Source organism: Callospermophilus lateralis, chromosome 1 (assembly GCF_048772815.1).
Source record: "Callospermophilus lateralis isolate mCalLat2 chromosome 1, mCalLat2.hap1, whole genome shotgun sequence".
In the NCBI taxonomy this organism is placed as follows: Eukaryota; Metazoa; Chordata; class Mammalia; order Rodentia; family Sciuridae; genus Callospermophilus; species Callospermophilus lateralis.
In genome coordinates, this window is record NC_135305.1 from 58,617,385 (window position 1) to 58,644,691 (window position 27,307).

General features: G+C 31.9%; 1 protein-coding gene across 2 annotated transcripts in view; it reads left to right on the top strand.

The window, feature by feature from the left end:
* Positions 1 to 27,307, top strand: part of Phtf2 (putative homeodomain transcription factor 2) — a 135,612-nt gene that overhangs the window by 102,640 nt on the left and 5,665 nt on the right. For both annotated transcript variants that reach the window (XM_076835028.2, XM_076835020.2), the window contains 7 exons: positions 345 to 500; positions 5,086 to 5,304; positions 16,362 to 16,490; positions 17,944 to 18,216; positions 18,426 to 18,557; positions 20,576 to 20,662; positions 25,751 to 25,906. In XM_076835028.2, the coding sequence (XP_076691143.1) occupies positions 345 to 500; positions 5,086 to 5,304; positions 16,362 to 16,490; positions 17,944 to 18,216; positions 18,426 to 18,557; positions 20,576 to 20,662; positions 25,751 to 25,906 (1,152 nt within the window). The remainder of the gene's footprint in view (positions 1 to 344; positions 501 to 5,085; positions 5,305 to 16,361; positions 16,491 to 17,943; positions 18,217 to 18,425; positions 18,558 to 20,575; positions 20,663 to 25,750; positions 25,907 to 27,307) is intronic.

Here is a 27,307-nt window from a genome sequence, read left to right on the forward strand (position 1 = left end):
TTTTAAAAGTGAAATATACATTTTATTTTTCCCTGTAGTGCTAGGGATCAAAGCCAAGATCTTGCACATGGCTAAGACAAGTGAGCTACATTCTCAGTCCAAGTAAAATGAGTATAGTTACTGATTTAAGACATTTATGCAAAAATGAAAAATAAAAAATACACTTTAGCAGAAAATAAGATAGTACTTACTATTTACTTTGACATAATTGAAGCTGTTTTGAAAATCTGTGTATTATGTATATATGTGTGTGTATGTATATATAGTTTGAAATATTGCCATTTTAAAAACTAAAGGGTTAGTCAGAAATTGCTTATAATCCTCTTTGTGTACTCCCAATTTAGGATGCCCAAAGAACAATAACAAATGTCTCTGATGAAGTGTCCAGTGAGGAAGGTCCTGAAACAGGATACTCAATACGCCGTCATGTGGACAGGACTTCTGAAAACATTCTTCGGAATAGAAAGTCACACCATTATAAGAAGCATTATCCTAATGAGGTATAAAATTTGGTCTTACCAGATTTATGTGTTGCTAACTTACAACTTATTTTTATAATTGATAATTATTGTTGAAATAAGTTACCTATATTTGTTATTTTTATACAATCTTGATATATAGTCAATTTAGATTTAGGTATTATACACATTGATTAACAGCTACACACTTGTATTCATTTTGTGCAATATCTCTGAAGACTCATATATTCAGGTTGTTGTTTATTTTTAAAGAAGACCATCCTGTGGAAACAATCTGTAAACTACTATGTCACTCTTTTCTTTTAGAAGGCTTTATGTATTCTTGATTATTGTAAAGTTATTTTTCTGACTTCCTTTATTCTATTTTTCCTTATTGATTTTTGTTTTTTCTCTAAAATGCTTTTCCAACTTTATCACATTTCTTGACCTTAAAACAACATAAGGTTGTTTTATTTTTAGTTTCTGTTTTAAGGACAGAAATTTCATTATCTGCCTTTAAAGCAAATTACTCCTTTTGTTACTTTTTGTTCAACATTATCTTCTACTCTTATTGAAGTATATTAGTATTTTTTTCTTGAAGATTTTGGGTTAAACTTATTAAAAATCGAATGATATGCTGGACTGGAATATAAATACTTTCAAAGTGTTAAGATTAGAAGAGTTACTTCTTTGCACAGTGCTTTTTGTTTATATCTCTGGTTAATCTTTCTGGTGACTATGGTTTTGTGTTTTTTTGTGGCTGACATTAGACAGACAATAATACAAACACACAAATCATCTGATGTGCTGTCTCCTTTTTCTAAACCAAGCAGTCAAACTTGTGAAATTCAGTCTTTTTACACACATATGTTCATTGGTGCTGGAAGGCTACTTGACCCCTTTCCTATGGAAGAAATTATTTGGTTTTGGAGTTAATTTTCTCACTTTATGTTTTTTGTTCTTTTTAGTTTGTAGCTGTATTTTGAACTATTGAGACTATTGAAGGGCAGAACCTTATTCTACAAATTTTTATTTTTGAAATTTGTGATTTTTTTAAAATACCTGCAAGGATACACTGTCTCTTGACTCAGTCCTAGCATTCTACTTATCTTGATTTTTAAATAAATAAATTTCTTAAAACCTTTTAGATTTTAGTTTAAGTATTAAGTATAGGTTAATAGGCATTGATTGTTTTAAATCTTTTCAAATGATATAAAAGATGACATAAAACAAAAATCTGGTCTTCAGATTATTCCTCTGAATAATAAAAATTTTAAACTAGAAGATATTGGTTGTATTTAGTTCTAAAAATCTTTGATTCTTAAGTTAAACTATCTTTAAAGGATTTTTTTCAAAAGCAAAATAAAATCTCTTGAAAAAATGTAGAAAAAAGATTTGTAGTGTTGTTTGTACACTACAAAACAGTTGTAGTTTTGTGTTTTTATTTCTATTATAAATTTATAATCTCTTCAAATTATTGGTGTTATTTTTCCTCAAGAGTGAAGTACAAAAATTCCTTTGGGCAAGCCTAAAACACAGTAAACATCTCTAGCCTGTGATCACTTTTCTTTTTAAACACACACACACACACACACACACAAAGACAGGCAAAATATAGGTCTCCCTGAAAAACTGACCAGTTCCTTGTTCCTATATGTTGTAGGAAATATACAAAATGACCTTGGAAACTCTTTATGTTGATAGAAAGCAAGGAAATCATCAAAGGCTATTAATTAGGTTCTTTTCGGGTGAACTTGGTAGCTAAAAATAGAACAGTTGAATTCAGTTTCTCTTTATAAAAATATCCCAACTAGTAAATGAAAAAGAAATTTAAAACACATCTGGGGAAGCTCTTGTTCATGGATGGGACTGGTGGACTTCACACCCAGCAATGTATTGTAAACCTCCCAATGGTGATATTTATATAAATACAGTTTTAAGGGGCATCTTGTTTTTCAGGAAGAATCATTCAATTTTCTGGTAGGATGGGAGTCGTAGATAATATACAAGGCTGCCATAGTGTTTGGCACAAGAGTGCTAGATTTGAGGTGGGGATCTTGTGATTCTTTGTGTATACTTTTACTTACTCCTGTTTTTGCCTTTCTGTATTGTATCTAGTTGACTTCATCTAGTTCTCCTATTGGGAAGATGGTGATGGAATTTCTTGGTTATCTGGGATGCAGGGGGTGTCCTGGGGAAATGGACAGCTTCTTTTACGCATGTATTCTTTTTTTGCTACTTTACCCTGCTTTAAAATACTCTATTAGTATTTTTAAAAATTTGCTCCCTGTTATAGATTAGCTTTTCATCTAATGAAGGTAGCATTTGATGGGAAGCATAAAGAAGAAACCCTAGGGTTAGATCATTTAAGTGGCTTTGGGAAGATATTTTAACTTCTGTCTCAGTTTCTGCATTCTTACAGTGAGAAGAAAAAACTTACTTCAACACATCGATAGGGTTCAGTAAAATTATGCAAAAATTGTCTCACACAAGGAATTTCTGTTATAAGTGATTATTCCCTTCAAGTAAATAATCGCCTCTTCTAAATTTGGTTGTATGTTTAGTTTTAACCTTCTGTCTAAAGATTTGAAATGAACAGAACAAATCAGATTTGATGTGGCTAGCATGAACTGTGTTTTTCAATTCTAAAATGTCTTAAAGTTTTTAGGCTGTAATCAGCAGTTTGTAATAAAATTTAAAATGGCTTTTAATTACCTAAATATGGCAGGTAAAATTCTGTTTGAAATGTAAGTGATTATAGAAAATAATTCTTAGGCTTTACATTTGTAAAATAACGCACTGAGTAGTTTTTGGCAAAATACACTTACTATTACAAACATGTCCTTATCCCTGAAATCAATCATTATATCATCATCTCTTTAATTCTGCTACCAATTTCTATCTGATTAGTAAGTATGTATCAGAAGTTAATGATAGATAATGAAATAGCTGTATTTAAAATTTTAAATTATCACTAACTGGAAACTCAGTACTTTCTGTGTCTTGCTATTTCGTTATCATGAAAACTTCTTGGTTTCAAGTATTTTAACTGACATTAGTGAGTCTGAAATATTTTTGAGTGTTTTTTGTAAAACAAAGCAGACTGATTTTTGCTCTTCTGTTTTTCTTATTTTATTTTCTCTTATTTTTTTAAAAAAATTCTTTTTCCTGGTCATCTCTTCATAAAATGTTTACTTTTTCCTAAATAGCTTTCCTCCCACAAACATCTGTCAATATACTATATTATTCTTGGTGTCCCATTCTAATCATTCAAGGCATTTTGTTACCTGTGGTGAGAATAGCCAAAGAAAAAAGTGTTGGTTTCTTCCAAGGATGGAGTATTTGAGAATTATGATGTATTGGAGAATATGAAATACATCTAATTAAGACAGTATTACAGACTCTGGAAAGCAGTGCAAAAGTCTACTGTCATATGAATATAAATATAACTCACTTTGAAGACAAGGTAGTATTCTAGGTAGGCAGCTTAAAATTAATATTTGTTGAACTCCTGCTTTGTGCCAACTTTGTATTAGAGCTACGTGGTGCTCATTTAATTTTCAACATATCTTTAAAGGAAGGCAGGATTGATGGTAAATGTTAGGGACATAGTCAGAGGCTAAACTGGCAAGAAACTGCTTTGTTTAAGAGTTAGAGAGTAGCCCAATATCACTGGAGGAAAAGGCTGTGGTCAAAAAGTAGCACCAAAGACAAGTAAGCTAGGTGGAAAGAATTTGAAATCAAAGAAAGTAGTGGGAATACTACTTGGTGGAAGGTTCTTGAAGAAGTAAAAGAGCTATACTTTAGGAAAGTTAATCTGAAAAGAAGGGGGGTATCCATAAGGAAGAGTTTGTAATGATTAAGGTGTGAATGAATGATAAAGTCTTAACTCTGATGATAACATGGGGAAAACAAAGGGATAAATATAAAACATTTTAATAGTAGGATTGACAACTTAGTGGCAGAGGACAGCTAAAAACAAGTCCAAAAATTTGAGCACAGTTGGTTATAAGGATAGCTATTACCATTCTTAACTAAACTTTTTAAAATTTAAATCAAAATTTTACTCATCTTTATTTTATATATTAAAAACTGGGATCAAGTAACTATTAGAAAATACCTGTATCGTTTAGCTTTTGACTTTTATGCCATATATTATCTCAAGAACACAAATTGTCAGTTTATCTTTTTTAGAAATTTTTTTAAAAAATTAAAAATAGGGGCTGAGACTGTGGCTCAGTGGTAGAGCGCTTGCCTGCCACGGGCGGGACCCGGGTTTGATCCTCAGCATCACATAAAAATAAAGGCATTGTGTTGTGTCCATCTACACCTAAAAATATAATAAATATTTAAAAAATTAAAAATAAATAAGATGTAAGACAAATGAGCACAACTTTTGCATGTGAAATAACACCTGAGCTGAAATATGAAATGAAGTGCATTTTGATGTGAGGGTATTTTGTTACTCCTTAAAGATTAATATATATTTTTAAGGTTTTTCTTTCACTATCCTTTGACAGTGTGTTTGTTGTTTTAGAAAAAGTAACAATATATGGTTCTGATAGAATCCTTTGAGTTGGAAGGGGTACATAAATTGTATTAATGTCAAAGAATATCTTGATTTCAGGATGCCCCTAAATCGGGTACTAGTTGCAGCTCTCGCTGTTCAAGTTCCAGACAGGATTCTGAGAGCACAAGGCCAGAATCTGAAACAGAAGATGTATTATGGGAAGACTTGTTACATTGCGCAGAATGCCGTTCATCTTGTACCAGTGAGACAGATGTGGAAAATCCTCAAATTAATCCATGTGTGAAAAAAGAATATAGAGACGACCCTTTTCATCAGGTTGGTTTACAGTGTTGAATTATGTGGGGGCTATCAGTTGAGCTCCTTTGAATGTATGTACAGATTTATGTACAGAGAATGTATGTACGGAGATAAAGAAGTAGCTTACATTCAATTAAAATAACATTCTTTTTCTTTTTGTGTGAGCTTTGGTCTGACTTCATTAGAATAGAGAATCTCTGTAGTTTTGTTTGGTTGGGTCTCTTATCTTGCACACACATATATTCCTGAGAAGTTATTGGTAAATGGAGTTTTGTAAGTCAAAATGTGTTTTAAATACACTAGACCTTTTCTCATTCAACACATTTCATGGTCAAATTCATATACACATTGGCCTGAACTCTACCTATGAGATTATGATTCACAAATTTTCATTTTATGAATATGACATTTGTGTTATCAAGTATCTATAGTCTTGCTGTCCAGTAGGAATATAAGGATCACCTGTATAATTTAAAATTTTTCTATTAGTCTCATTGAAAACATTAAAAAGGTGAAATTAATGCCAATGTATTATCTAACTGGATACATTCAGAGTGTTATCCCTTTAATATATAACTGGTATGAAAAATAATGAAGATTTTACATTTTTGGTACTAAATCTACAAAGTTCAAAGTGAACCCTTAAAGCACATCTCATTTTGGATTAGCCATATTTCAAGTGCTGAATAACCACACGTGAGTAGGGGACTCTATTGAACAGTGTATAGTTCTAAAGGATGTCTTCATTTAAATGTTCCATCAGTATCTTAAATTTAACCAAATTTCCCATGAAAATCTTTTTCTTTTATTGCACTCAAAATCTTGATGAGTGTCATTTCTATTCATCCACTCACTAGTACAGAAATGTGATGGTTATTAAAAATCCTCACTCTTTCTCACCTCATCAAATCCTGTCAACTAAATCAACAAGTAATATCTTAGAAAACTAGAGGTAGAAGATAATCCCCTTAATCTGATGAAAGATAATTATTAAAGAACCTTCTGCTATCACAGAACACCACAGACTGTGTGGCTTAAACAACATTTATTTCTCACAGTTCTGGTAGCTGGAAGTTCAAGATCAGGGTGTCAACATTGTCTTGAGTCTGTGTGAAGTCCCTTTTCCTGGTTTATAGCTCATTGTAGTGTTCCTGTATCCTCTCCTATAACAGTGAGCTAGCTCTGGTTTCTTTCTGTCTTTATGAGTACATTAATATCTTTCAAGAGGGTTCTACCCAGTAGCCTAATTATTTCCCAAAGTTTCTACCTCCAAATACCGTTACTTTGGGGGTTTAGACTTCACCATATGAATTTTGCCCAGAGGTAGGTGGGCAGGCAAGGACACAGACATTCAGTGTCATTCTCAATGATAAAATTTTAGGAGAATATTTATTGAAGGTAGGTACCAGGCAGAGATGCCCATTATGACCACTTTTTCTGTCACAGTTCAAACAGCTTGTTTCTTCATTTTTTTCTGTTTTTGATTGGACTTAACACTGATTTAAAGTCCACATTAAAGAGCAAAATGTCAAGAAGAGCAAAAACTATTTTGAAGAATAGGGGACTTTTCCTGCTAGTTTTATTTTACATTTAAAACTTCAAGATAGTATGGTATGGACAGGGTGTGGTGGCCTCTGCCTATAATCCCAGTGACTTGGGAGGCTGAAGCAGGAGGATCGAAAGTTTGATCCAGCCTCAGCAATTTAGGTAGGCCCTCAGCAACCTAGAAAGAACCTGTCTCAAAATTTAAAAGTAACATGACTGGTGATATATCTCAGTGGTAAAGTGTTCTTGCATTCTATCCCTAGTACCAAAAGAAAAAAAAAATTGGTGTGGATGTATAACAAATAGACTAATGCAACAGAATAAAAAATCTAAAAGTAGACACAAGCTTATATGGATCCCTAATACATGACATAAATGACATTACAATTCAGTGGGGAAAAGATGGACTAGATGAAGGTAGGTCAAATGATTAGTCCATACATAAAAATTTATTCAACATAGTTCCTAAGTATGAGGAACAAAAAATTAAAACATTGAGAAGAAAATGTACATGAAAGTCTTTCTTGTCCCAGTTTAAAAGATAAGTTTTAAAATAAGATGATAAAAAGTACATACAAAAATGGGGGAATTGATAAATATAAATATCTTAAAATTTAATAATTTAGGTAAAGTGCTACTGTACAGAGCACATCAAGAACTCCTACAGAGTAAGTAAGTAAAAGACAAATGAATCAATAGAGAAATGAACAGCAACTCACCTGGATGAGTAAGAAATGTAAGTAAAAATGGTTATGTAAGTAAAAATGTTAGTAGTCAGGCAAATGAGATACCATTTCATATTGATCAGATTGTCAAAATCTGAAACTCTGATAAATTTAAATATTGGCAAGAATTTGAAGAAATATGAACTCTTAGTGAATAGTGTTGCCAGTATAAAATTATTCAATTACTGTGAAGAACAGTTTGTCATTGTATAGTAAAATTGAAGGTCTGAATACTCTAGGAACCTTTCATCTACTTCAGTGAAACTTTAGATAATGGTCAGTCACAGGGAGATATAAAAATATGTTCATTGTGTTTGATAGTAAAATATTGAATATAAAACAAGATCCAACCATAGAAAAATTAATAAACCACAGCATATGATAAAATTGTACTTAGCTATATATATCAACACAAATAAATTATGTGAATAGGATTTTTCATTATTTATTCAATGAAAAAAGCAATTTGCAGAACTATACAGCTTACTATTTATATAAAGTTTTAAAATTGCAAAATTGTATTATATATTGTGTATGAATAAAAAGCATATGCATTAGGAATATAAAAACATGCAAGGAAATAATAAAAACCAAATTATGGATAATAGATCTAGGAAATAAAGGAAGAGAATCTAGCAGAGAAGGATACAAAATGGTTTTTAGTTTTACCTGTAATATTTTATTTGTTGAAATGTCTGGAGCAGGTGAAGGTTAGAAAAGATAAAATATGGTAAAGCTAACTTATTCTCTATCTAATTGAAACATTCAATTAACAAATACTGGTTTTGGCTTTGGATATAGGAAAAGTGACAGGGAAAGGAAGCTTCACCACAAGGACTGTGAATAAATAGGTTTTATGAAATGTGCTCATGAAAGTTTGGAGAAAACTTTCATGAGTGTTAGATGTTTTGATCTTTATCCCCTAATATGTAAGATGTTGAGCATATTTATGTACATATGAGAAGACCACTAGGGAAGAATTGAAAGAGGTACAGAAGAAAAACTTGATTGGTGGAATGAGAGTTTCTTAGGATTCTGGAGGGGAATCAGAAAGCTTAACTTTGAGAGAGGAACATAATTTCTGCTAGGATAAGAGGAGGAAGACAAGTGCATGAAGCAGGCAAGAGCATGAGAGAGTTATTGTCTGATGATATCTATTTTGTTAGGTACAAAAGGCCAAGGAGCCTAGAGACAATGAGAAGGGAAATGATTGGGTAGGGAACTTAAGGCTTGAAGTAATCATTTGTGGTGAGTGGAGATATGGGAATGAGAATATAATATGTACATATTTGAGGCAATGAACACATTAAAAGAATCACACAGCCATATTTATGAGAGTCTAGCTGGAATCTGAAACATGTATTTGCAGTTTCCCAATTCAGTTATATGATGTTCTCTAGGATATCTTAACAATCATAATAACAGCAAACATTTAATAAGCATTCACTATATGCCAGGCCTGTGCATTATTTCATGTAATTCTCATACTCTGTGGCAGTGTAGTTTATTTTTCATTTTATAAATGAGAAAATTGAGGTCCTGAGTTGGGTAGTGTGCCTAAAGTCACACAGATTAGGTGCTCAATTAATAATTGCTATTCAAAAGACAGGAAAGGTGATAATTAAAATAATGGGTCTGGTGGGAGTCTAAATAAGTCAGATTGAGAAGCAAATGAAACAGGAAGGAACTTACAAGTTGAAAGGTGAGTGTTTTGAAGGAAACAAATGTTTTAGAAATGAAGGTTTGAGAGGATTGGGGCTGTAGCTCAGTGGCAGAACGCTTGCCTAGCATGTGCGAAGTACTGGGTTTGATCCTCAGCACCACATAAAAATAAATAAAGGCTTTCTGTCCATTTACACTACAAAAATTAAAAAAAAAAAGAATTGAAGGTTTGAGAGACCTGGAAGGATGGGAGATTGTGGTCAGTGACTCATTTCAGAAGTATTAGCAATTCAGTATGGTGCCAAGATTCAGGGTTTGGCCATAGAGAAGAGCTAAAGGGTCTCTGGGTTTAAAAAAAAAAAAAATGTGAAAATAATGAACAGTTCATGAGAATATAGGGTATTGGTTGAGTCATCTCAGTACTCACCTAAGTCTCCAAGATTAATAACTGGAATTAAGATGAAGGAAGTTGTTTTCCCAGAGATACCATAGGAACATTTGAAGTGGGTATCATATGTATTTTGCCTTATTATTTTATCACTCATTACTTGGTATGTAGTTTGTGTTTAATGAATATTAACAGACTGAATATATGAAAAAATTAAATTTTCTTTCAGTGCATGGCAATTAGGCTTTCCTGAAATGATTAAAAAAATGTTTCATGATATTTACACAGAATAAATGGCATTATTATTATTATTATTATCATCATCATTATCTTTCTTTTTTCTTCTTCTTTGTAAAATTAAAAATTGTTAATATTCTATTCTACCTTTCTAATTATGGTATCCTAAGCATATTACTGGTTTTGCTTTCAGGTTAAAGTCTTGATTTTTACACACACACATTGCCTATTTTCAGTGCCCGCCCCCCACCATAGGATCATGTTTTTAGTTTTACTAGTAATCAGATAATAGAAACTAGCTCTCTTTAATGAAAAGTTAGCAGATTTGTTTTTCTTGTTTGACCAGGGTCTGTGTTAAGTTTGCAGGCTCCTTTCCTTCCCACCATAAAAAAGTAAAATCCCTCCTTGTGAAGAAACAACATGTTCTAGTCAGGAAATTTCCAAATGTAGAGTTTTGTTTTATTGTTTATTTTTATTGTAAATAGTAACAACTTATTCATGGGGGAATATTTTTCTTCTGTAGTCATGGCTGGGTACATCATAAAATATAAAGCCATGATCAAGTAACACCTTTCAATAGATGAAGCTAGATTTTAATGGCTACACTCTCACCTTTGAACACACCAGTGAAGCAGTTGTCAGGATGATTTTATTTGAAATAAATACATACCATCTTTTAAGAGTTAAGGTTTTTAAGCAGTTTTGAATGGATAAGAAGTAAAACAGTTTAGATTTTGCTTGAAGATGAAGAACAATCACTGAATGAGCTCTAAATTTGAGTTAGAAAACATAAGAAGACCTTATGTGATAAAATTTTAAAATGCAATTATTTGCTGTTTTCCCTGAGCCATCAAAAAAAGGGAGTGTTTCCCTTTTTCACCACTGGATTGATCTTCCAAACAAAAGCTAAACAAAGAAACTATAGAACTCAATAATACAATCAATAACTTAAACTTAATAGACACATATAGAATATTTCATGCATCAATGGGTGAATACACTTTCTTCTCTGCAGCACATGAGTCCTTCTCTAAAATAGATTATATATTATACCACAAGGCAACTCTTAGCAAATACAAAATTGTAGAGATACTACCCTGCATTCTATCAGATCATAATGGAATGAAATTAGAAGTTAGCAATAAAATATAGAAGCTACTACAACACCTGGAGACTAAATAATATGCTATTAATGAACAATGGGTTGCAGAAGACTGATCAAAGAGGAGATTAAAGAATTCTTAGAGGTAAATGAGAACACTGATACAACATATCAAAATCTCTGGAACATTATGAAGGCAGTACTAAGAGGAAAGTTCATTGCATGGAATGGAGTTCATTCCTTAAAAAGAAGAAAAAGTCAACAATAAATGACCTAACATTACATCTCAAAGCCCTAGAAAAAGAAGAAAAAGTCAACACCAAAAAGAAGAAAAAATCAACACCAGGAAATAATTAAAATCAGAGTTGAAGTCAATGAAATTGAAACAAAAGAAACAATTAAAAAAATTGACAAAACAAAAAGTTGGTTCTTTGAAAAAAATAAATAAATTTGATAAACCCTTAGCCATTCTAGTGAAGAGAAGGAGAGAGAAAACTCAAATTACTAACATCTGTGATGAAAAAGGAAATATTATGATGAACACTATAGAACAGAAGATAATTAGAAATTATTTTGAAAATTTGTACTCCAATAAAATAGAAAATATTGAAGGCATCAATAAATTTTAGAGTCATATGTTTTGCCCAAACTGAATCAGGATGATATACACAAGTTAAACAGATCAGTTTCTAGCAGTGGTAGAAGATGCCTTCAGAAGTGTACCAACCAAGAAAAGCCCAGCACCAGATGGATACATAGCTGGGTTCTGTAAGACCTTCAAAGAAGAACTAATACCAATATTCCTCAAATTATTTCACAAAATAGAAAAAGAGGGAACACTTCCAAACTCATTTTATGAGGCCCATATCACCCTAATTCTAAAACCAGACAAAGACATATCAAAGAAAGAAAACTTCAGACCAATATCTCTAATGAATGTAGATGCAAGAATTCTCAATAAAATTCTGGAAAATTGTATTTAAAAATATATTTAAAAGATAATGTACCATGTTTGGGGGGGGGAATGTGGGAACGGAGGATATTTATATAGGGCAAAGGGAAGGAAGGGGAAGGGAGGGGTCATGGGGGTAGGAAAGATGATAGAATGAGATGGACATCATTACCCTAAGTGTATGTATGAAGGAATAAATGGTGTGACTCTACTTTGTGTACAATCAGAGATATGAAAAATTGTGCTCTATATGTGTAATATGAATTGACCTGCATTCTGCTGTCATACATAACAAAATAAATTAATTAAAAAAAATTCTACCAGAAAACTTCTAAAATAAATGAATTCAGCAAAGTAGCAGGATATAAAATCAATTCCCATAAATCAAAGGCATTTCTGTACATCAGTGACAAATCCTCCGAAAGAGAAACTAGGAAAACCACCCCATTTACAATAGCCTCAAAACAAAAAACAAACAAACAAAAACTTGGGAATCAGCAAAAGAGGTGAAAGACCTCTACAATGAAAACTACAGAATGCTAAAGAAATAAAAGAAGACCTTAGAAGATGGAAAGATCTTCCTTATTCTTGGATATGCAGAATTAATATTGTCAAAATGACTATACTACCAAAAGCACTATACAGACTTAATGCAATCTCAGTCAAAATCCCAATGTCGGGGCTGGGGATGTGGCTCAAGCGGTAGAGTGCTCGCCTGGCATGCGTGCGGCTCAGGTTCGATCCTCAGCACCTCATACAAACAAAGATGTTGTGTCCGCCGATAACTAAAAAAAAATAAATATTAAAATCCCAATGACATTCCTCATATAAATAGAAAAAGCAATTGTGAAATTCATCTGGAAAAATAAGAGACCCATAACAGCCAAAGCAATTCTTAGCAAGAAGAGTGAAGCAGGTGGCATCACTATACCAGACCTTAAAAACTATACTGCAGAGCAATAGTAACAAAAAACGGCATGGTGTTAGCACCAAAATAGACTTGTAGTTCAGTGATATGGAATAGAGGACATGGAAAAAAACCCACATAAATACAGTTATCTCATACTAGACAAAGGCACAAAAAACGTTAGAGAAAGATGGCCTCTTGAGCAAATGGCACTGAGAAAACTGGAAATCCATATGCAACAAAATAAAATTAAACCCCTCTCACCTTGCACAAAACTCAAAGTGGATCAAGGATCTAGGAATTAAACCAGAGACACTGCACCTAATAGAAGAAAAAGTAGGCCCAAATCTTCACCATGTCAGATTAGGCCCCAACTTCCTTAATAAGACTCATGTAGCTCAAGAAGTAAAATCAAGAATCAATAAATGGGATGGATTCAAAATAAAAACCTTCTTCTCAGCAAATGAAACAATCAGGTGAATAGAGAGCCTACATCTTGGGAGCAAATTTTTACCACACACGTATCAGATAGAGCACCAATCTCTGGGATATATAAAGAACTCAGAAAACTAAACACCAAAAAACAAATAACCCAATCAGTAAATGGGCCAACAAACTGAACAGACTTCTCAGAAGATGATATACAATCAATCAGTAAATATATGAAAAAATGTTCATCATCTCTAGCAATTAGAGAAATGCAAATCAAAACTACTCTGAGATTTCATCTCATTCCAGTCAGAATAGCGCTATTAAGAATACAAACAACAGTAACTGTTGATGAGGATGTGGGGGAAAAAGCACACTCATACATTGCTGGTGGGACTGCAAATTGGTGCAGCCAATATGGAAAGCAGTGTGGTGATTCCTTGGAAAATTTGAAATGGAATCACCATTTTACCCAGCTATACCACTCCTCAGTTTATACCCAAAGGACTTAAAAACACCATACTACAGGGACGCAGCCACCAAAAAGTTTATAGCAGCACAATTCACAATAGCTAAATTGTGAAGCCAGTCTAGATGCCCTTCAGTAGATGAATGGATAAAGTAACTGTGGTATATATACAGAATGGAATATTACTTAGCAATAAAAGAGAATAAAAGCATAGCATTCGCAGGTAAATGGATGGAATTGGAGAATATTAGGCTAAGCAAAGTAAGCCAATCCCAAAAAACCAAAGGCCCAATATTTTCTCTGATATGTAGATGTTGATCCATAATGTGGATGGGGCAGTGGAGCAAGAGAGGAATGGAGGAACTTTAGACAGGGCAGAGGGGAAGAGAGAGGGCATGGGGGAAGGAAAGATGGTGGAATGAGATGGACATCACTACCCTAGGTATGAAGAAATGGTGTGTCTCTACTTTGTGTGCAACCAGAGACATGAAAAATTGTGCTCGATATGTGTACCAAGAATTGAAATGCATTCTGCTGTCATGTGGAACAAATTAGAATAAATAAAATGTTTTTTTTAAAAAAGAAAGAAATGACTAGATTGAGCCAATCTTCCAGTCTTCCAAACTGTATTTCACAAAAAGCTTTATAGTGGAAATCATTGAAAAAGAAAAAGGGGTGGGTATTTCATCTGTTCTCCATTCACATGTTTCAACAAGATTATTTTTCATTATATATTTCATATGGGGAGGGGGAAACAAGAGTTCTTTTAATTAACTTCTAAAATTCTCTTACATTTTGATTTTCTAGAATAAGAAAATGATAGCAAAGGTTGGTTAGAGTAACTGGTAAGGTAATTGAATACAAAATAAGTACTTTTGGAAGGACAGTAAAGAACTTGATATTCTATTTCTTTGTCCAGGTCAATCAATCTTATTGTTATACCTTTCTTTAAGGTAATCAGGAAGACCTTTAACTCCTGTTATATATAGACTAAGAGTTTTTGGTTTTTTTACTAAAAAGTCTATAATTCTGTTACCTCCCAAGCTTAACTCTCTTTCCATTCAGGTTCTTGTTTCCTAGTGTTGTTTCCATTATGTTTCACTATTATTAAATTTTCAGAGAAAGTTTGATAACATATTTTGGTGTGAATTATTTCCCAAATTAGAATATTTCAGGAATAAATTATGAAACATCGTGTGTTGGCATTAACTTGACTAGTATCTTCCAACTCTTAAAGTTCTCAAATAGTGAAATATATAGCATAAAAGTAAATGTATATTATAGTTACATCTTTGGAAAAGATAAAAATTTTCTATCTCTGTTTTCTTATATATTATTATATGTCAACTTCAATTGAAATGATTCAGTGCAACTTTACTCCCACTAGACGAAAAATTATATTCCTTAAATTTACAGAAACATTTCTTTACCATATTTTAATCCTATTTTTATTCTCCAAAGGTTGTTATAGCTAGAATAGTCTTCTGTTCATCATTAGAAATTATTTTAATGAGATATGTTATAAAATTTAAATATTAGAATGTCAAAAAATCTATTGATTAGTTCCCTGAGGTTTGTTATGAATGGCAAACCTACCCTTTTTATTATAAGATATGGGAAGTATATCAACCTGTTAGAAAAATTATAAGTCACAAATTCTGTGATATATACAAATAAATTCATCTTATTTTGGGTCTTATATCTTTTAGTGTTACTTTTCTTCACAAGATCTAATTACATTGAGGTTAGTGTTTCATTAATCATCTTGCTATTTTTAATACAGCTATCCTATTTTGAGGTTTTATTCTTTTAATTATAGATCTAAACCTTAAGTATCTGATTCTTCATCATAAAGTTTTCAATTTTTCTTTTATTCTTTGAAACATTGAGAGATACTTTATTCTACTTCAGATAATACTTCTAGTTGTCTGTGCTTCAGCTTACAATGTTTTCTCTAATCTGGACCAAAACAACTTAAGTTGATCCTTTGGAGAAATTCTAGATTCAAATATCAGAAAAGTTACTAAATCAAATATAAAGGTAAGTATGAGGAAGAATCTCTTTCAGGATGAGATTATATCACTACTTAGTCTTTCTAAGAGGTTCAAACTTCTGCTATCATATTTTGTATTCATTGATAATAAATTAGACACTGATCATTATGGACAATTTGACATCCATTTGTCTTTTAATATTAGTATATTGGAAGCTATATAGACTGATTGGCAAGTAGTTTTGCTGACACATTTTAATATATTTTTAAATGATAATTTGCCTAATATCTATCATAGAAAGGTTCTACATTTTTATAACTATATAATTAATTATGCCATCTGTTCACTGTATAAAATAAATTTAATTTAGAATTTATGGTAGCTAAAATCATGTGTGAATAGTTAGAGCTAATGCACAGATATTTATGTTCCATTTATAAAATGGTAAATGTTTTGAATCAAATGTATGATATGTCAAGATGATTGTAATGTTTTGAGCAACTAATAAATAAAAAATAAAAAAATAAAATGGTAAATGTATTTATCAATTTTTATTTTTAACATAGTTAAAATTGTATATGTAGCTATATATAACTTTATATACATACTCTTAATTTATGAAATGTGATACATAGATCCACCAATTTCTATTTTATTTTTTGTAGAGTCATGTGCCCTGGCTTCATAGCTCCCACCCGGGATTAGAAAAAATAAGTGCTATAGTATGGGAAGGCAATGACTGTAAGAAAGCAGACATGTCTGTACTTGAAATCAGTGGAATGATAATGAACAGAGTGAGTTTTAAATTTTTATTCTTTTAATTCAAGGGTAAAATTATTGGTTGTCAATATAAAAAATAATTACTGGAATGTTATATTAATGACCTGCTTGCCTCCTGCCTTCACCCTAAAAAAAATAGCTATTTGTGTGTTTTTGGCTCCATCTGTGATTTAAACAATTATTTTGGTATAAAATCACTTTAATCTTTTTAAAAAGCATTTTCATTTCTCTAAGAATAGATGTAATAAGAATAGAATACAGTGTAAAATTTTTCTGTTTTATGTTACTGTCTTTTTTGCTTTCAGTGGATAAAACTGAGAAACTTAATCAACAGGTGTTGATGAAGACTTATTTTTCTGTATTGTCCTTGTTGGATCATATATTTATTAGAACCTAAAATTTAAAAAAAATTGAAGTAGAAAATTTATATTTGTTCTTGCTTACTTTCTTAAATATATAGAAGTTATGTAGACATTCGTCAAAATATTGAAGTTTGAAGAAGTATAGTACAAATACTATGGATTTTAATTTCAGTTTCTATTAAACTATTTCCTTTATAAGATAATTATTTTTAAAATTTTCCTGATTTCTTTAGACAACTAGGTATGATTTAACTTTCAACTCTGAATTTCTTTGGTACATTTTAATGCTAGAAGTCTAGTCTTTACTTTTTGCAGAGTAAGAAATAAAATAACTGGATCTAGAAATTAATATGCTCCCTATTTCATACCTCAATGTGAATAATTGAAACCAATCAACTAGGGAGGTTCTAGAGACTTGCATATAGTGGTGTTCTGTAGCCTAACTATCTGTGAACTGTTACATAACTTAGAACAATCTTATTTACCTAAAGTATATGAGAAAAGTTAGCTACATGGTATTTAAGATCCTTACAGTCTACCAGCCTAGCATATTGGAAACTCATGTTTTTCCATTATTTAATATTTCTCATTTTTAATAATCTCCTTAGATTTTCTTCATCTTTCTATTTAATTCTTTCTGTCATGCTCTTTTTTCTAAACTGGTTTTAAGGAAACATTTATTTGTATATTGAACTCTAATGAAAAAAACACAGGTAGAAATTTATCAGATAAATATAGTTTTAGGGTTTTTTTTCTTAAAGAATCAAATCTAAGTGTATGAAATCTCATTTTTTAACATTGCAATATTTGAATATTTCTAGCTTTTAAAATAATTAGATGTGAATGATTTTTAAATATCTAATATATGAGATAATCCTTTTGCATCTACTTAATGATGCAACAATTTTAAAAACTGAAGAAATAAATGACTTATAGTCTATGTGTAGTAAGCTCTCAAGTTTCATTTTTCATGTATTAAAACTAATAAAATTTAACAAAATTATTTCCTGTTGTTATATAAAGGCTCAATAAGAGTTCATTTTACTTTAGATAAAATATATTTATATTTTTTTCTTTTTTCCTCTCTCCCTCTGGCTCTCTCAAGGTGAACAGCCATATACCAGGAATAGGATACCAGATTTTTGGAAATGTAATCTCTCTAATCCTGGGTTTAACCCCATTTGTTTTCCGACTCTCTCAAGCTACAGACTTGGAACAACTCACAGCACATTCTGCTTCAGAACTTTATGTGATTGCATTTGGTTCTAATGAAGATGTCATGGTTCTTTCTATGGTTATAATAAGTTTTGTGGTTCGTGTGTCTCTTGTATGGATTTTCTTTTTCTTGCTCTGTGTAGCAGAAAGAACTTATAAACAGGTAGGTATAAAGTAGGTTTCTGAATAGAGAACATAATATCCTTTTCATAATGTCCAAAGTATTCTTGAAGTATTTTAGTGTTTTTCTAGATCATTTTGACCTATTTTTATTTTGTTTTTATAGTACATAAAAAATAAAAATAATCAATATTTTGACTTTCTGTGGTAATCTACTTGAAAATTAATCCTCATCTTAATTATTTTTCTTAGCGATTGCTTTTTGCAAAACTCTTTGGACATTTAACATCTGCAAGGAGGGCACGAAAATCTGAGGTTCCTCATTTCCGGCTGAAAAAAGTACAGAATATAAAAATGTGGCTCTCTCTCCGTTCCTATCTTAAGGTAGAAATAAATAATAGTGATAAAAATACTCTTACATGCTGGTTTCCTCTAATGATTCCAATTTCTTTGTCAATATGTATGTGTCTATTGATGTATAGTTTCCAATTCCTCATTCAAATACTGAATTAAGGATGTTTCCACCTAGAATGATAATCACAACCAGCAGAGGGAGCCCACCACTTAAAAAAAAATCTTGAAAAATGTATAACCAATGAGTCTCCTTATTGATGTGACCTATAATTGTTTTAAAATATTAGCTTGTGGTTCTAAGTCATTTGTTTCATGCTGTTCTCTTCTTTAATCTTTCAAGTAATTCTCTCATTTATGGAATTAAGATATGAAAATTCTAGAGGAAAAAGAAAACATCTGAGTTAGTCTTAGAAACAATAGTTTTTTTCTGGGTTTTTTTTTTTTTGTTTTGTTATTGTACTAAATAGTAATGAATCTTATTATATGTGGTGGAATAATCATGCAAATTCAAGGATGTTTAATAACACTGTTACTAAAATTGACTCAAAGACAAGTAAACTCTGACATACCTAGATCTTTAATGCTTTTTATTTTGAAGTAACAATGAAAGAAGTAAAAAAAAAGAAAGAAAAAGAAAAAGTTTGTACTACTTGCTTTTAAATATATTTTTTAAAATTGTTTTTCTGTTTAGTTTGTTAGTCTTCATTGGTAAATGCTAAAAATTGGAATAGATTTTTTTTTTCTTACTGTGAGGGATGTATGGAGAGGATAGATATGATCTCTGTTGCTTGACTTAGAATTCTTTCAAAATTTCCCATCATTAGCAATCCTAAGTAGGTATTACATTTATTTTTGGTACTTCGATGATTTTATATAGTAATAGTAATGTTTATTTAAATGTTAACCATGTGCCATTTACTATTGTTTAGATCAAAGTCCTTGCCCTTAGGAGCTTATGTTTCTATAAGGAAAACATGTAAGCCCAGCCCTAGAAATTATCCTTGATATTAGCTTTCCTCTCTTGGTTTCTAGTATTCAATATTACCAATTCCTATCCTTTCTACTTCTGGAATATATCTTATTATATTTTTCCTCTTTGTTTTCATTTCTGCCACCCTAAATCATTCAATTTCTGCTACTGCATTTGTCTCTTAACTGGCCTCTGAGACTTCATATATACTCCCTCCAGTGCTTTCTTCAGCCTGTCAAAAGAAATCTTTAATTCATATAATCATAGAATTTTAAAACTTTTTGGAAGATCTCCATTGATTTTAGGATAAAAATCAAAATCTTAATATGGCTTATGATGCTATTTATGACATAGGCCCTACTTTGTCACCTCTTTTGTCTCATTTTGAAATAACTTCCCTAACTTTCTAGACTGCTTCAGTTCTTTAAATACACTATGATCCTTCCTGCTTCATGCACTTGCACATATTCTTCTTTCTTGCCTAGAGCACTGATATCTGTCATCCTTCCCCTGCACCTTAGTTTGGTGTAAAACTATCACTTCCTCAGGGAGATGGTCCCAGGTCCATATTCATAGCCCCCAAATCTAAATTAAGTCTCCCTGAGTGTTATCTTAAAGCAACCCATCTTTACTTTTCCTTCATAGCACTTTATCACAGCTTACGTGTATATTTGTAATTACAAGTTGATGTTACATGCCCCTACTAGTTCCTGTGACAGTAGAGACCATGCCTGTTTTGTTCTTGGTTATATTTATTATGCATAATACAGTGCCTCACTTTGAACAGGCACTCAAGAAACAATTGTTGAATAAATGATTATTGTGTTTGACAAAAATATTTGAAAGGTGTGCTAACAATTCTATGCTGTGTGGATACTATTTTTAGTATATTGCAAGTTGGCAGGAAATTTTAACACTTTGTAATTAAAATTTATCTGAAAAGTTAGGTATATTTTCAGTATCATAAACTATGACCAATCTGCAGTGATGGATCAACACATTTATTGAAAGAATGGAAATTAGCTGCTAATTAGTAAATATATTTAAAAGTGTTTTTCTTTTATTTTTTCCTCCCTAGCGCCGAGGTCCTCAGAGATCAGTTGATGTAATAGTTTCATCTGCTTTCTTGTTGACTATCTCAGTTGTATTTATCTGTTGTGCTCAGGTGAGTTGTATTTATCTGTTGTGCTCAGGTGAGTTGACTTGTTCTAGGTAGAAATTAAACATCAGATACTAAACATTATTTCAGAAGGCTTTCTAATAATAAAGTAATAGTGTAAGTAAGCCTAAATAGGTAAGTTTCGAAACTGACTTTTTACAATTTTTTTTTCAGTGGAATGAGTAAATATATTTTATTTATCTCTGTGTCGTGATCAGTAGACAGACAAACACACATGTTCATATGTTAGTTTTTATATTTGAGCTTTTTTAAAAAATTATGGACACAATACCTTTATTTTATTTCATTTATTTTTCTGTGGTGCTGAGGATTGAACCCAGTGCCTCACATGTGCTATGTAAGTGCTCCACCACTGAGCTACAACCCCAGCCTGCTATTTGAGCTTTTTAATGTACATATCTGAACACACGAGATGATAAAAGATTAAAAATGAAGGTAAAACTGAAAAGCAGAGCAATTATGTATATGCATTAATCCTATGGCAGGTGAAAAAAGTGAGGTGCATTGTCAATCTTAGTATCCTATAAACTTGAAATTTTATGCGCACATGAGGTTAGCAATGAGGGCTTGTCTAGCATACTACTTTAAACATATCATACCAGAATATGTTTGGTATGAATATCTTTGAAGTCAGACCTTGAAAAGCCTCCAGCTTCAGTGAGAACGTAGATAAGAAAAATAGTCTGCCCACCACACAGGACGACAAGGAAGCTTTGTATGAAAGGAGGTGGGAAATGTTTCTCTTAAAAATATATAATTTGGACTGGGGCTGTGACTCAGTGGTAGAGTGCTCGTCTAGTATGTGCGAGGCCCTGGGGTCAATCCTCAGCACCACATAAAAATAAATAAACAAAATAAAGGTATTGTGTACAACTAAAAAATAAATATTTAAAATATATATATATATAATTGTAGGTCTTCTTTATTACAGATTTAGGGTTCAGGTTGGCACTATATATCTTATCTTATAATTCCTATGTCAAGAAGTTAATATAAAAAGTGGCCCTAATTTTGCTCCTTGATGTCTAGCAGAAGCAGAACCAAGACTGTTCTGGGGGATGTGACTTCAGCCTAGACATTGCAGGATTTCCACAGATAAAGCCTCTTGAAGAAAAAATCCAACATGAGTCAGCATATCAATAGCAGGATTAGATCTCCAGCTGTTTCAGTTAATAGATTGATCAGAAACAGTAATTTTGTCAAAAATGGTTAAAAAGTTTGGTAACACTGTGAGAAAAGAACAGAGATAGATTTGAAAAAGAACCAAATAATACTTAAGAAAAATGAAAAATACTGTCATTGATGTTAGAAACACAATGAACAGAATTAATAACATAAAGACAGCGAAAGATACATTTAGTGAACAGAGAGAAAAAGAAATGACCTCAAATCTAGGACAAAGACAAAGAGATAGAAAATGTGAAAACAACATTGAGACATAGGTGGGAAATCCAACACATGTCTAATAGGAATTCTAGGAGGAAAGAGTAGCAGGAAGTAGAATACTTAGAGATAACGGTTATGAGTTTTTCTCTTCTGTGTGTGTGTATGTGTGTATTACTAGGGATCAAACACACAGGTTCTTTAACACTGAGCTACATCCTGAACCCTTTGTTAATTTTTTATTTTGTGACAGGATCTCACTAAGCTCTGAGGCTAGCCGCAGACTTGTGATTCTCCTGCTTCAGACCTTGAATCACTGGGATTACGGACATGTACCATTGTACCTGAATTATTCTGAATTAATGAGATTTTTTTTTTTCAGGCACAAGAACACTTCATAAAAACTTTCCCATGTATTAGGCCACAAAATAATTTTCAACTAATAACCAAGAATGATGCCATACAGACCGCATGATCTAGCTATAATACACTCAAATTAGAAAACAATGATAGCAACAGTGAAACTCGTATACTTGGACATTTTATTTTTATGGTACTGGGGATTGAATCCAGGGGTGCTTTACCACTGGGCTACAGTCCCAACCTTATTTCTTATTTTGAGACAGTGTCTTGCTCAGTTGCTGAGGCTCTTGCTCAGTTGCTGAAACTGGCCTCCAACTTTTGATCTTCCTGCTTTGGCCTCCTAAGTCACTGGGATTACAGGTATGCACCACCATGCCCTACTCATTTAGGTAGTTTAAAACAGACTTATAAATTTTCCAAAGAAAAAGCATAGTATTAAACTAACTTACTGGCACAATTGAAAATTTCAAATAATACGAATTGCCTTATGCCATTAAAATTGAAAGCATGAGTCAACAATTTTGTAGAAATGCATACTTTATTAAAACTGACTCAACAAGTAATTTAAAAGCTGAGGATATAAAATGATAGGCAGTATTTATTTAGTAGTTTAAAAATATGCCGTTAACAAGCTGGGATCCTGATATACCATTGTAATTCCAATAACTTGGGTGACTAGGGCAGGAAGATTGCAAGTTTGAGGCCAGTCTGGGCAATTATTATTTTTAATAAAAATAAAAAGAGCTGAGGATGTAGCTCAGTGATAGAGTGCCACTGGGTTAAATGCCCAGTTCCACCGAAAAAAAAAAAAGCCATTAACAAAACTACTTCTGACCCAGATGTTTTAATTTTTTTTTTTTTTTTGGTGGTGGTAGTAGATGGACAATATGCCTTTATTTTATTTGTTTATTTTTACATGCTGCTAAAGATCAAACCCAGTTCCTCACAAGTGCTAGGCAAGTGCTCTGCCACTGAGCTACAGCCCCAGCCCTGACCCATGTGATTTTACAAGTGAATCTAATCATACATTGAAACATATGATCCTAATTTTACACAAAAGATCTGGAGAATAGAAAAAGGAAATGTTTCTTAGTTTTTTGTTGTTGTTGTTTGTTTTTTTTTTTTTGTTTGTTTGTTTGTTTTTTACCAATACCAGAGAGCAATATGACAATTTATCTCCGAAATGCAGAGATCTTCAACTTTAGAAAATCCAATAATTCAAATCCTTTAGTTGATGAAAGGAGCCAAAAACATGCAATGATCTAAACAAATGAAGAAAATAATTTGTAAATTTTCAATGAAGATTTATAGTACAAGTGTTAGGAAGTACTGTCCTTAATCTGATGAACTTTTTATCTTTCAAAATTTGGACCAACCATTTTACGTAATGAATGATATTATCTTAGGGTTATGTACTTTAAATTAAGACAAAGTTACCCTCTCTAGTCAACATTTTGATAGAGGATACTAACCAACAAAGGTGGGAGAGGTAAATGATATGAACTTTGGAAGAAACAAAATCATAGACTTTATGAACTTCTCTGTAGGCTATCCAGGTGGCTTTACAGATATGGATTTATGGATATAGCTTTATGGATATGGATTAAAAATATGATATAGCCAGGCGTGGTGGTGCACACCTGTAATTGTAGGGGCTCAGGAGGCTGAGGCAGGAGGATCATGAGTTCAAAGCCAGCCTCAGCAAAAGCAAGGCACTAAGCAACTCAGTGAGACCGTGTCTCTAAACAAAATACAAAATTGGGCTGGGGATGTAGCTCAGTGGCCAAGTGCCCCTGAGTTTAATTCCTGGTATCTGCCCCCCCAAATAAAACATGGTATATTTTTTAGAAGATCAAGATCAACAGATACATAACATCAACATAGAAATCAATTTTGTTTCTAAATTTGTTTGTGGAAACAAAAGTGACCAGTAACCAGTAAACATCTGAAACATTCATCCTTCCTAAGGATTAGCAGATGTTAAGAAGTTGGATAGTAACCACTGTAGACAAAAATGAGGAAAACTGAATTTGATACATGGTTGAGAAAATTCCATGGTTGAGAATTTATTATCTTGATCATGGCATATTGTTATAAAATTTCTGGTTTTATCTCTGTCACATTAGTTAAGGAATTTTATGTCTAAGTCAATAAGTGAAATTAATCAGAATTTCCCAGCAAACCTATAAACTTCTATAATGGGCCATATAGTAAATATTTTAGACTTTTGCCTGACACACAGAGTCCCTGAAATATTCCTGTTTCCCCTTCTTATTCCTCTTCTCGATTCTTAATGGAAAAAAAAGTAAAAGTTATTCATACCTCAAAGACAAACAGAAAAAGGCCTTTAAGCTGGATTTTGCCAGTGAACCATCATTTGTTGGACCCTGCCATGTACAAAAACTAAATATGTCATTTTCAGTAGCAACAAGGAAAAAATAGTAGGTTCTCAAGAACAAATCTAACACAAGATAAGTAATACCCTATGGAGAAATATGATAAAAACTTATTAAAAGTTATGTAAGAAAGTGTAGACAAAAATGAGGGTACATAAAATTTGATACATGGCTAATATAAATTGGTACAACTGTTTTAAAGACTAATTGCAGTATCTGATAAAATTGAAGATGTGACCTCCGAACAAGTAGATATTAATTCCTAGAAGAAGCCTTGCATATGTGGACAAAGGAACACAAGGATGTTTATTACTGCATTGATTATAATAGGGAAAACTGTAATTGTTAAGTGACAAGAATAGGCCAAGGAATTGTGGTTGATTCTCTTACTGCAATGTTTTATATGAGTTAGAATGAACAAATTTAGAGCTAACATATCAGCATGGTAAGTCTTGGAAAAAAAAGATTCAGTAAAATATACACATGAAAGCATGATGGGAATATGTGATGACATTTATATAAAATTTAAGATATACATAACATAGTTTCAGCATATTTATGTAGCTAAACTATTAAAAACCTCATTGGAAAAGATAAACACAAAATTTATTACCTCAGGGAGCAGTTAGAAATCAGGGTCAAGGACAAGTTTAAAGAGGTGTCAGTTAAATCTGTAATGTTTTATTTTTCAAAAATTTGAAACATTACAAAACATTAAAATTTGACAAAACTTGGGTAGAGGACCTAGGGCTATATATTACATTATTATTTATACTTTTGAGTACTTAAAATATCTCATAATTAATAGGCATATTTTGAAAATGTTGTACTGCATTTATGATTAAACTGTGTAAAGTTTAATTTTTCTTTTAAAATGAAATGGTTTGAATAATATTGCTGCTTCATATTGCCTTTTTCCATACCCTTTTAGCTGCTTCACGTGCATGAGATCTTCCTTGATTGTCACTACAATTGGGAACTTGTAATCTGGTGCATCTCATTAACACTTTTTCTCTTAAGATTTGTTACTCTTGGATCAGAAACAAGTAAAAAATATAGCAATACCTCAATATTACTTACTGAACAGGTGAGTTTGTTATGCTACAAATTAATCTCTATAATCTACATATAATATGTTAAAATATTTTCATTTACTTCTTGTTTTTCAGGAATATACTTGTTGAAGATCTTTGTAAAGCAAACTTAAAATTTGATAAGGGCAAAATTTTTCTTTAATATTTCTGCCTTGATTCAGATTTCAAATCTAATCTTTTCTTATGTCCCATTTTTACTTGTCAAGAAGGAATTACTTTTTATGAAAATGATGGATTTTAAAGCATTATTTATATATTTGCTTTGTAGAGTCCCTCTGGAATAAATATGCATTTTTGTTCAATATAAAGATTAAAGCATAATTTTATTTTGTATGACTTTGTTGAATATTTTCCTCTCGCCATTTCATAAGAATTATATAAAAAACATATTACCAATGAGCTTGTTTGAATATTTTCCTTAGGAATGGTTTGATTTTAAAGAATCAATAACCCCCTCAAATGAGCTAAATTAAAGAGAACAGGGAGAGTAACCAACAAAGATCTCTAAGAAAGTGTACTTGGGTTTCATAGAATTGGACGTAGTCAGCCATCTCCTCCTTAACTTTGAGGTGAATGGTTTCTCATTTCTGCTATTCTTTGTATCTTCTGACCCATGACTGCTCTATAGATTTGCCACTGTGTAAATTTGGATTACACATGGTCTTGAGTTTGTCTCAATATGAGTTTGGCCCTGAACTTTACTAACTTTTCAATTCACGTACTTACAATATTTGGCAGATACTGTATTATCACTAATACAGTGCATTGACTAGCTTTGATTGGGGTTGTGGTTGCCATATTGGGAATGGGAAGGTGGGATCAAGTAGATAAGTGCAGCTGCCATATGATGTTTCCTCCACAGGTTTGTAGTTAGCATTTTCAAAGAAGGGAAATGTGGACGGGGCAGATACCCAAAGTGGCTAATAAAAATATACAAATAATTTTTAATTATTTTCAAAATAAGAAATTACAAACCAATTGATTTAGTTTAGTTATTATTTATTCTTTTTTAATGGCTTATTAGAGAAATATAATTTTATTTTTAAAAAATTCATTATTATTTAGCTGGGAGTGGTGGTGCACACCTGTAATCCTAGCGGCTCAGGAGGCTGAGGCAGGAGGATCATGAGTTCAAAGCTGGCCTCAGCAAAAAAAATTTTATTATTTATTTTTTAAGTTGATTTGACTCAGGGAATAAGTGTCTTATCTTTTTAATAATGCTATCTGCCATCTAATTTTCTTTTCTTTTTGACTTTTAATTATATTAGAAAAATTTAAATGTTATTTTTTCTATATTAAATATTATTATAGGAGACTGACTGTGTAGTAAAGTCTAAAGGAAAATATTAAAATCACATATAATCTCAATATTCAAAGAACCACTATAATATTTT